At 35.2% G+C, this 12,618-nt stretch overlaps 1 protein-coding gene across 1 annotated transcript in view; it reads left to right on the plus strand.

The window, feature by feature from the left end:
• Positions 1 to 12,618, plus strand: part of ADGRV1 (adhesion G protein-coupled receptor V1) — a 542,977-nt gene that overhangs the window by 61,502 nt on the left and 468,857 nt on the right. The window contains exons 22-25 of the mRNA XM_068534844.1: positions 2,272 to 2,645; positions 6,921 to 7,097; positions 10,686 to 10,866; positions 11,856 to 12,058. Coding sequence (XP_068390945.1) covers positions 2,272 to 2,645; positions 6,921 to 7,097; positions 10,686 to 10,866; positions 11,856 to 12,058 — 935 coding nt within the window. The remainder of the gene's footprint in view (positions 1 to 2,271; positions 2,646 to 6,920; positions 7,098 to 10,685; positions 10,867 to 11,855; positions 12,059 to 12,618) is intronic.

Raw genomic sequence — 12,618 nt, forward strand, 5'->3', positions numbered from 1 at the left:
GGCCTCTCTTGTTGCGGAGCACAGGCTCCAGACGCGCAGGCTCAGTAGTTGTGGCTCACGGGCCCAGTCGCTCCGTGGCACGCGGGACCTTCCCAGACCAGGGCTCGAACCCATGTCCCCTGCACTGGCAGGCGGACTCTGAACCACTGCACCACCAGGAAAGCCCTGGTTTATTTTTTTAAATAAAACTACGCGTCTACCAAGACCATAAGTTCTGTGCTGAGTGTTGCAGAAATGAATCAGGCAGAGTCTCTGCCCTTAAAGTACCTGAAATAGGCTCTGGGAGAGAGGTGTGCAAACAGATCACTTCAACACATTGTAGGAAGAAAGAAAAAATTAATAAGGAAGAAAGAAAAAAATTCCTCTTGTGATGGTAGGAGGGATGGGTGTGATATTCCAGGTAGAAAAGAGAACAAAGGTGTAGAAGTGTGAAGCAGAGTATTGTATCTGGAGGACTGCTGTCAGCTCAGTGTTCTGGAGGAAAAGGGTGGTGGAGATAAAGAGGAATCAAAAGAAAATCATATTGAACAATCCAGCAATTACAGGGGTTTATAGTATCAGGAGTTAAATTGATGAATTCTGTGGTATGCTTTAAAGAGAGAATCCCTGTCTTTAAGCCGAATTATGCGCTGTTTCCTTGAGAAACACACTTGTGTGCATGTTTATGTACAAATATCAGTTATCTCTGTTATAATCACCAGTTCCCTCCCAGCCCCTCTATCCCATAATTTGATTCTGTTTTTTTATTTAGTAGGAAAGTAGAGCAGAGCTTATATGGTTATATCTTAACAGAATATTTTCCTTCTGAATCTCCTGCATTAGATATCTGGTTGTATTTTTTCTTTCCTAGTAGGAAAAAAGATGGGCAAAAGAACAAGATACACACAGTACTGATTTCAACCTGAAGAACTGTGCTTACAACAGTCTGTGGCACTAAATTATTAATCTTTTGATTGTGTGAATATATACATATGTCTGTTAACATTGATGTTGACATCAATTTTTTTGACATGATGTTAACCACCATGATGACATGGTGGTAGAATGGGAAAGACTGGGGAAAGTAAGAGCTGGTGTTTATGTAGCTTACTGCAAGGAACTTATATTGTCTATGTACTTTGTAACTTAGAGATAAAATTGAAAAGGTATATATATATTTTTAGGTTATTAATGAAATATAGGATATTTTATGTATATTATAAAATATATAAAAGTGTATAGAGGTGTACAGGTAGATGAATTTTTAAAAATTTTAAATTCATCAGTTTCAGCACTCCATGTAACCAGCCCCCAGATCAAGAAACAGTGTTCCAGAAGCCCTGTTTGGCTCTTCTCTAGTCATTGACTCATCACCATGCCCAACTACTATTGCCATTTCTAAGAGCATAAGATTAGTTTTAAATGTTTTTAAAATTTATGTAAATAGAATTGAGCAGTGCGTACGCTTGAGTGTCTGGGGTTTGTTCAGTATTGTGTGTGAAGTTCATCTGTATTTTTGTCTGTTGTAGATATTTCACTCTCATTACTATATAGTCAGTCCAGAACCTCTGGAGAAGGCATGGAGGCAATCCCAAATCACTGCCAAGCTCTCATCTTACATAAATATCTTAGTTGAGTTATTGGAGAGGGAATAAGTAAAGTAATAAGAATTGGTGAATTCCTAAAGAGGGTTATTATTGATCCATAGTAAATAATTGAGCTGCATATTGTTATTATCATGAAAAAGTCCCTAAAACTCATATAATGTTCCTGGGAAGGAATATTTCTTTTTCTACATTTATTGCATTAGTTGTTTGGATTAAAAGTTATTTTTGGTCCACAAAAACTTCTTTTGCTGAACTCTCACAGCTTCATTTAACTCAAGGTGAATTTCTAACAGATCAAGAATTGAAATTCTCAAAGAATAGTAATACTAAAGTTTTAAAACTGTGACTGAATTGAATCATTCCATTCTTAGATGTGCAAGGAAATTTTTAGATTTCCCAGAAGAAATATCTATCCAAATATATACATATACCTCTGTATATACACGTACATACGCATGTACAACATATCCTTTGGTACAAAATATCTTAAATCCCAGCGATTACTTTACTGATTCATTTTTCCTTATAATAGATAGCCTTTATTTAATTGTGTTCTAGTTATGCGAAAGCTTTACTTACCTAATAAGACTTTTCAATAAAATCGCTTCAGTTTCTGAATCACACTTGTAATTCAGGACAGGATAGTTGTGGTTATTGTAGCATTTAAACCCATTTCTAATTTCAGGTCCAGGAACACTGAGAATTGGGGCAGGAGTGAATGGCAATGATAGATTTACAGGTCTGATGCAGGATGTGAGGTCCTACCAGCGGAAATTGACCCTTGAAGAAATTTACGAACTTCATGCCATGCCAGCAAAGAGTGATTTACACCCTGTTTCTGGATATCTGGAATTCAGACAGGGAGAAACTAACAAATCATTCATTATTTCTGCAAGAGATGACAATGAAGAGGAAGGAGAAGAATTATTCATTCTTAAACTAGTCTCTGTATGTGGAGGAGCTCGCATTTCTGAAGAGAATACTACAGCAAGATTGGTAATACAAAAAAGTGACAATGCCAATGGTTTGTTTGGTTTCACAGGAGCCTGTATACCAGAGGTAAGTAGTGAGTCTGGTGAATTTCAGAGTTAAAAAGTTCATCCTTAATGGATTTGTTTGGGAGTGGGCTTTCTTTCATTTGGTAAGATTGCCTGAGTATTGACGCTAGGCCCAGAAGTATGCTATAGCCAGCGGTGCAAATGTAAATTATAAGGTCTTTTCTCTTATAAGTTCACAGTTTGAATCAGAAGCTTAATAAGCTGAGGGAAGTAATAATAAGTTAGCAAATGAAACTTTAGCAATTATCTTTAAAGTTAATGCATTTCACAGAATGCATAATTGTACTCCACATGTAATTTACTTTTTGGCTACTGTGTAAGTAAATGAAATAATATATATTGAAAGCTTCTATGAATAATTGTAATTGAGACTTTATTAAAATATGATTTTTTGAGGTTTTTTTCCCCACATATGAAACGTTCTTAAGTAGTTACAGTGTTCTTCCATGTTGGATGTAAATGCCTTTCTTATCACCCATCTTGGCCAGCTTAATTCATTAGGCAGTTTTACTGCCCTTATCAGTCCTTTCCAAGCGTTCAGGGATTCGTAATCATCTTGGTTTCCTGTTCGGTAATGTGAGATCTTATGAAACCGCTTCACAGGTGTTGTGTGTGAAGCAACAGCTCAGTGTCCATGAAAGGATGCCAACGAACAAGAGAGGCTTTCCTTCTGCAAGTTGATTCTTGTAGGTTTAGAGGGGTGCATATGTAAATTGAAGCAATTAAGAAAAACATGAATGGGTAGAGCTTGAAAAAAATATCTAGGTCATCGGGCTCATTGTATCAATAGCTCAAATTGGGGTGCCTGGCTCTCTGGAGTGTTTTATGGCCCCTCTTATTCTTTGGTTTGGTGACAGTCATAAGAGATCTTCAATAAGTGTTCTTTTTCTATGCCAGAAATAGAATATCCTAGACAGGGAGGACAAATGTCATACAAATCTATGACTTAAAAGAGAAATATGTTTATCTATAATGATAATACTTTTAGATACTTAGTTGTCAAAGAACTTTACATGTTAGTTTTTTATGCACCTTTCTGACAATTCATAATGTAGCTGCAACAAATATTAATTATTACCTTCTCCACTTCGTGGAGTTAGAAACGGCAGCTTAGAGACCTGAGAAAATAACTAACCCTAGTTGAATTAAATGAGATAGGATGAAATACCTGATTCACAGTGTGGCAATTACTAGTATTTAATAAATACTTATTTTCTCCCCCCGCCTTTTTTGTTTCTAAGATACAGTGGGAAGAACTGGAACTTGAACTTATGTCTTGTGAATTCTAACCTGTTGTCTTTCCCCCATGTATGTTTGATATCATCATGTCTATTTTTAAAAAGACAAAGTGACTTCCATCAGGTTGTGAGAACCATTCTGTGCCATCTAAAATCAGCTTCCCTTCATATCTCTTCATGACCCGGCACCTGCCTATGGCTCTGACTTCTTGTGTAATTCTCCTCTTTGGTCAGTACGTTTCAGTCAGACTTGCCTCGTTTCAGTTCCAATCTCAGGACATCAGCACTTCCTAGCCTTTCAATCTGGAATGCTCTTATTCCACATCCTCAGAATTAGTCATTCAAGTCTCAGCTCCAAAGACATCTACTCAGTGAAGACTTTTTAATTTAAAGTAATCCTCCCACTCCTCCTAACTGGTCACTCTCCATCCTTTCACCTAGTTTTACTTTTTTTTGTAGCATTGATCACACGCTTCAATTCCGTATGTTATTTATAAGCCTACTTATATACTGGCTATCCCTTTCTGCCACAAAGGTGAAAGAGCTCTGAGTGTAACAAGGTTTTATTATTGTTCATTATTGTATCTCTAGGACCTAGCATGGCACATAGTAGGTACTCAATAAATCTTTGTTGAACTTGTGAATGTATTTTAATATCAAGACATGAAAAGGCTCATAGTTCAAATAACAAACACATCTAGATTCAGCTAAGCTGCATAAACAACCAAACTGAAAAACAAAACAAAACAATACATAAGTTTTAAAAACCTGCCTAAAATGAGTAATTTTTGAGTGTTTCTCTGACTTTCTGGGCCATTATAGTAAGTCTTCAGTGCTGGCTTGTCTCACAATTTCCATTGATAGATTGTGTTGGTGTTGGTTTAGTTCCACCTAGGTATGCACCTTTGTTCCCAGATATTTCAGAATTTGAACAGGGCCAGTCAACCTTTGATTGCAGAAGAGAACTTCCTTATAGGAGCCACAGCATCTATAGTTGTATAACCGCTGGAAAGAAAAAGAAAACTTGACTGGTTATTCTCCAAGCCCACTTGAGAGAGAAATAGAATACATATATATTGGAAAGAGTAAAGTTTAGATGGTTAAATAGGAAAAGTGTTGTGTCTAAAAGATCAGATATTGGAATTTGATTGTTAGGAAGATTACAGAATTTTCATTCCTGAAAGTCTTAAGAATTGAAGTATAAAACTCCTACTTTCATCTTGGTGTGATTTGAAGACAGGAGTGATATGAAATATTTTTGTCGTGATGACCATCATCAATATTGATTGATTGCTTACTGAAGTCATTCTCAAAGTGTAGCACAAGAACCCCTAGGGGTTCCTGAGATCTTTCAGGAGTTCTACAAAAGTCAAACCTAATTTTATAAAATACTATGATGTCTTTTTCATTTTATTGACATTTGCACTGCAAAAGCAACGGTTGCCAAAACTGCTAGCTGCTAGTGCCTTTGTATGAATCAAGGCAGTGGCACCAAACTGTACCAGTTGTCACTGTTTTATTTATCACCACACACCTGTAGTTTAAAAGGTGAAAATTTCACTTGAGTATCTTTGATGAAACAGTACAAAACATTAATTTGATAAAATTTCTACCCTTGAATACCCACCTTTTTAACATTCTGTATTGTGAAATGAGAAGCACAAATAAAGCACTTCTGCTACATTAACAAAACATGATAGTTGTGAAGAAAAGCGTTTGTGCACATACTGAGTTGTGAGCTGAACTGGCTGCTCTTTTCGTGGAACACCATTTTTACTTGAAAAATAACCAACAAAGTTTGGTTATTCAGACTTGGGTATCTGGCAGGCATTTTCATGGAAATGAATGAAGTGAGTCAGTGACTACCAGGAAAACGACTGATAGTATTTGTTGCCAATGATAAAAATTTGAGCTTTCAAACAAAAATTAGAGTTGTTGGGACATTTTACCTGCCAAAGTGAGCTTGATGGTTTCCCAATACTTAAAGACCTTTCAGATAAGATCGATAGTGATATTAGCAAGTGTGATTTACTTATTTTGTATAATGAAATACATCAACATTTGGAAGATCTGTATAACTCAGTGAACCAATATTCTCCAAATAATCAACGTGTATTGTTACAAAATCATGCATGGGTAAAGACTGATTTAAAGTGCAAGGTAGACGAATGGATTTTAATGTATTAAGAGTATGATTCCACATTGCAACTAAACTACTAAGCAATTAAGCAATTGCTTAATCAAGCAATTGCTTAATTCTAAAAATAGAATTGAGAGATGGAGAATTTAAGAATAGGAAGACCTATTCTAAAAGATATTCCAATTTCTTGCTCCATGTAATTTCTAAACATTATCTTAAATTACGTAAATAAAAATACTTTTCACATGAAAAATGCACACACATGTATGTATACATATGTATATGTATATATGTCAGAAATAGCAAAAAGATATTAAACATGATATCAGTGCCCTCCTTTACCTGACTACTGTCTCCCCACCAGGAATTTCTCCAGGCTGTCCCCACTGGATAGTTTATACCACCCTCAAAATGATTTCACCAAATCCACTCGATTACTTCTTGTGTCTGTGCCTAGAAAGTTCTCCCTGATGTCATGTTACACTCTTTTTACACCTGACTTTTTGTGCTGAACTCATCATAAAATCATGAGTTTGTTTTCCTCTTTAGAGTTACCCAGATAAAGGGTTGTGCTTTTTTAAAAAAAATCATTTGTAACCGTAGCATCTAGCATACTGGCTGACACACAAGAGGTTTCAATGAATGAATTACATGTGTAGTTAATTAATTATTATTATTTCTGCTTTTATTTATCCCTTTAAAGGAATGAGCGGAAAAACCAATGATTGTAAATACTTTTTAGCAGTCAAAAATATGTCCGGAGGAATGTAGAGGCCGCCTTAGAGAGGGAGAAAGTTATAGAATTAAGTTTATGGTAAAAGGATTTCAGGAAAGCCTTGTAATTTTATCACTGATTTGAATTGGTGTATACTTATAAAGAACTTATGTTCAATTTCAGATTGCAGAGGAGGGATCCACCATTTCATGTGTGGTGGAGCGAACCAGAGGAGCTCTGGATTATGTGCATGTTTTTTACACCATCTCACAGATCGAATCTGATGGTGTTAATTACCTTGTTGATGATTTTGCTAATGCCAGTGGAACTATCACATTCCTTCCTTGGCAGAGATCAGAGGTAAACTCTACCTTCTCTGTTTCTTTGAAAGCCTCCTGGAAAGCTTTTCCTGATCTGTCTGTTCTGTAATTTATTTGCAGCTTCCTGTTTTTTAAGCAATTTAGAATATTTAGGCAATTAGTTATATATCGTGGCATAAAATATTTTTGTATTTATTTCTGCAATGAAAAATTAAGGATGTTAAATAATGTCTGTTATATCTGTTCTTTAATCTCAATATAATAAAGGTGGTATAGCTTGAAGATTTATCATTGTGGGTTTTTGGTTATTACTGATACAATGAGAAACTGCAGAATTCTTAATGGTACTCTTCCTGTCAGCCAAGAGGAATTCCTAAAACTGTAATATCATTTTATTTTTAAATTTGGAAAAAATAGGTAATTTTTCTTTGTTTTGAAAGTACAAGCGATCACCAGTTTTATCAGAAGCTTTCCGTGAATCGTTGTCTGATTTCTGAATAGATGCCCCAGAAATAAGTGACACTTATTGTAAGTGAAATTGAGATGAGACCTTCTCCTATATAAATTTTTTTTTACATTCTAATATAAAATGTCTGATATGTTGGAATATTCATATCAGTATAATTTTTCATTAGAAATGTAAATAGTTTATAGGTCATCAGGGATAAATAGTAAAATAACTTAAGACTTGCAAATATCTTTGAAGACATTTCTAAGGGACTTAGGAGTTGATTGGATGAAAGAGATAAAATTAGGAAAAATTTAAAATATTCTTAAGATTTAAAGAGTTCAAGCTAAAGAAGAGTGATCAAATCTCTGTAATTTGGGGGAAGAAGGAAACAAATTAAATAACTTATAACAGAAGTTCCCAATAGCAGTCTGTAAATAAGAGCCATGATAAATGTTTTACTGGTCTTTGGTAAAATGAGGAAAATTAGGACAATGAGTAAGTTTTCGTAAGGCTGAAATTATTCCATTTAAAGGACTATAGTTTATTCTGATCCTGTCTTTTTCACTTATTTTTTGGATTTAAATTGGTATTTCTTTTATCAAGTAACAGTGATGATATGTGATAACTTTTTAATGTTCCCACTTGGAAAACAGAGTTGATCCTCAACATTTTCCCCTGGAAAATTTACCCGCTGTGAAATAAAAATATAACTGGGAACCACTCTTTTGTAAAGAGTATTCATATATATTTTGGAAGAGCTAAGAGTTAATAAAAGTTTGGTCAGGAAAATAATCGTGTATGCTCCTGTCAAGATTTATTTAAAATATTTTCCTCTGTCATTTAAAAATTTCTTTAAAAAATAATTGACCTTTAAAGCAACAATAACATTGAATACTGGCGTTGGTTTATAGCGCTGTGCCTGCTGGATCTACACTAGCTTCTCAGTCTTACTAAGCCAGAGACTGGATACTGAGGTATCTGCTGATGCTCTGTGACTATGCTTTCCAGCACAGACAGCAGTCAGGTGACCTCCACTTGGCTATTGCCTTCCAGATGTCTGGGGAGTGCATTTAATTAAATACACTTAAATCACATCTAGAAACCTAGCAGCAGGACAGTCTGGGAAGAGTGTGTGTGTGTGTGTGTGTGTGTGTGTGTGTGTGTGTGTTTTGCTGCAGTACAGGAATGTATACTGGAAATGTGTTTTTCAAGTGTTTTTAAATGGCCCATTAGTTATGAAATCAATTGAGTGAGTTATGAGGAAGATTTTCAAAAGAGAATAGAAAATAACAGAGTGTATAACATATAGTAAAGGTAAATACTGTTTTGTGTACTGAGTCACCATGTGAGATACATTTATACCTTGATAGGGTCTTCAGTTTCAAACTCTTCATTTCACTAACTGAATTGAGCGAGTACTTTGGTATGCTTCAATACTTTAAAAATGTTAATTGCTTCATTTTTAATGTACATCTTGATGTTTTGGTATTGCTTTTCATAGCAACATTTGTCAGCTTACTTTCTAGGGGCAAGATATTTTAAATCTTCAGACCACTATTGTTCCCTTTAGTTAAAAAATAATGACAAGATTTGGGTAGAAGTGTCATTTTTATACTTTGAGCACATTGACCATGCCATGTATTACTTTATGAATTAAAATTTTGATTAAAATGAACATTAAAACCAAATTCAGATTCTGTCTTGGGCCTACATTAAAAAAAAAGTTCTCCAAATGCTTTTAGGCCTAATGACTAGTGTTTTGGAGATTGCATTTGGAGTTACAGTTTGTTTTCAGACTGTTGTCACCCTCCTTTCTGGAAGAAACCAGGAAATCATACATCATTCCTTCCTGTCCCTCACTCCCTGTGCTCAGTCTTTAAGGCCTTGGTCTTCTATTTCCAGAACAAATTAAAATCCATCCATTTTTCCTCATCTCCATTGTCACTGAATTAGTTCAGTAGCTCATTAATTCTGGTCAGTCACCTCCTAACTCAGCACCTTGCGTCCTTTTTTGCTCTGTCCACTCTGTTTACACTCTGCCATGGTATTGATTCTAAAATGGAATTCTCATTTTGTCAGTCCCCTGTTTATGATTCTTCCATTTTCCTTTACTCTCTGTGGAGTGAAGTTCATTTTTTTAATGATAGCATGAACTGTCCCTATGATCTTGACTCCTGTTTATCTGTCCAGACTTCTCTCCCACTCTAGCCTTAGTGGTCTAATTGTAAATACCCAGATGTCTTATTCTTTCATGCTGTTGTTCCTTTTACTTGGAATGTCCTTCCTCATTATTACTCATAACTACAACTAATTCATTAAGACTTGCTTCAGACTTGTCTGTTGTAAAACCTTTACCAGATAGAGTTGATTGTTTTGTTCTCAGTTTACTTTGTGCATAACTCTATTATGACATTTTTGCATTGCATTTTAAATGTTTTTCCGCAGATCTCTCTGCTACAGAAGACAGTGGGTCTCTTAGCGACTGGGGCCATTTCTAGCCCTGGCACATTGCAGATGTCAAAACATGCTTGTTCAGTTAATAAAAGAAGGAGGAATGGTTTTTTTCACTTCAAATTTTGACTTATATATTGTAGAGCATGGCTGAGTTATTGCTACTTCCTTTCCTAATTTTTTTGAGCAGTTTGTGTATGCCAGACTTATAGGGCTCATTGTGGATCTGTTTTCTAGCATTTATTGTGGATCTGTTTTCTAGCATGCGGCTGCTAGGTATGTCAGGCTTTCCTTAGGCCGGAACTAGACATGGATACATTGTCCTTCCCTATTGCCTTACCACATTCTATCAGATAACATGCAGTTCCTTAACCAGGAACTCTATACCCTGAGGTTGGTAATACCACTGTCTTTGGTACAAAGACTATATGATACTATATTGATATATCAATGTATAATATATGGTATGATATTAATACATGACTAGGATATTTTTATACAGAAAGTATTACTCTTCAGCACCCATTATTGATTAAAGAATTAATTTCTCAGATCTCTCTCTCTCTCTTTCTTTCTCTCTCGCTCTCTATTTTTATGTCTAAGTTTGTGTAGAAATCTGTCATGTTAAAAAGTAACTTTGTTTGGCTGCTTTATTTTCTTCTGATAAGTGGCAAATAATTTCTGCATGCCTCATTGCTTAATGCCTTTGGATTTTTATATTTATAGGTCCTGAATATTTATGTCCTTGATGATGATATTCCGGAGCTTAATGAGTATTTCCGTGTGACATTGGTTTCTGCGGTTCCTGGAGATGGGAAACTAGGTTCAACTCCTACCAGTGGTGCAAGCATAGACCCTGAAAAGGAAACAACAGATATCACCATCAAAGCTAGTGATCATCCATATGGTAACCAAGCCCTTTTGCAAGAATAATCCCCTCTTCTCTGGGTGTACTTGATCTCGCTAAGGGTTTAAGGGACTTCTGCAAATGATTGAAGTAGAACTCCTTTGGATGCTCTAACTTCCGGGCTCTTGGAACTTCTAAGCTGCCATTTTGAGGGACAGTGCTTGTGAAAAAAATATAAGGATCGATTTCTAAAGTTTAATAATATATTTTGAAAAGTATTTTTAAATGCAGGATTATTTTAAATGAAAAAAGTATTTTAATTCATGGTAATCAAATTTTTTTTTAATTTTGAAAATTGTCCTACTGTGATATGTTAACACCTAATTGAAATACTTTGTAATTTATATTTTATTTGACTTCAAGAAGTAGCGTTATCACTGTCTGTTTATATTAGTTTCTTTTTGTCTTATGCTGAAAAGTGATAATTTTCTTAATTGGGAAACTGTCATAGATGTCTGTCATAATAAGTTGAGACTGTTTTCTGCATTGAAAAGTAATAGTTCTTTTGTAGGAATAAAGCAAGACCATCCAATAAAAGATCTGTGAAGGAAACCTGGGAAGTTCTTCAACTCTGATTTTCATACTTAAATTTTCAAAAAAGTGTGTTGCAAATTCTTTAGGGTGCCATTAATTTTGTTCTGCTATAAATTTAAGGATGAATTCTAGAGAGTCAAATATGAGTAAATGTTTGATAATAATATTTTAAAACTCCATCACTATTCTTTTTATTGATGCTTCCATTAAAAAAAGCTTTCTTTGGGTGGAGACAAGGAAAATTAGCATTTTAATTTTTAACATCCTGAAAACTTACTAACATATTCTGTCAAGAGCATGTTAGTCAAATCTTCACTCAAGTCTTTTCTAAATGAGAGCCCTCTGAATTTTATCCTGGTGATCAAAATAATTGTGTAAGATTGTTTCAAGTGAATAAGAGATTCTTCCACAGATAATTGGGGCAAGAATGCCCTGCTTCTCTTTGTATCTGCCAGGCTTGCTACAGTTCTCCACTGGGCTGCCTCCCCAGCCTGAGGACACAATGACCCTGCCCGCAAGCAGTGCTCCACACATCACCGTGCAAGAGGAAGATGGAGAAGTTAGGTTGCTGGTCGTCCGTGCTCAAGGGCTCCTGGGGAGGGTTATGGCGGAATATAGAACAGTATCACTGACAGCATTTAGTCCTGAGGACTACCAGGTAAATCACTTAATCCTTTTGAAGCAGTATTTATACTCTTAAAACAGACACGGTCCTCTTGGGGGATTGGAAGGGACTTGGCACTGTACCTGGAACTTACTAAACAAGGAAAAGAAGCATTGATGGCTTTTCAGCCTTTAAATTTCTGTGAATTAAAGTATTTCAGTCCACTGAAGCCTGACACTTAAATAGCTGTCATATTGATTTCTCTTGTACCTTATATTTGTCATAGGCTTCATTTGTATTATTTATTTTAAGTTATAGGTTTTAATCATATATATTTAAAATTATGTTTCTTACACATTTTAAATCCTCTTGTCTGTGTCCATTGAACAACACCAAAATTGTAAAAATATTATATGTCTATGTCATTTCAATTTTAATTTTTTTTTTCTCCAAATGAGAACCAGTGTGGTACTGGCAAAAAAACAAAACAAAACAAAGAAACCTGGAATTTGAAACTGGGCAGAACTGGGTTTAAATTGACCTTCTAAATATGTGGCCTTGGGAGACTCAGTCTTTCCTGACCTCAGTTTCCTTATTTGTAAGGGAGAGATAAT

The sequence above is a fragment of the Eschrichtius robustus genome, chromosome 2 (assembly GCF_028021215.1).
Source record: "Eschrichtius robustus isolate mEscRob2 chromosome 2, mEscRob2.pri, whole genome shotgun sequence".
NCBI classification, from domain to species: domain Eukaryota; kingdom Metazoa; phylum Chordata; class Mammalia; order Artiodactyla; family Eschrichtiidae; genus Eschrichtius; species Eschrichtius robustus.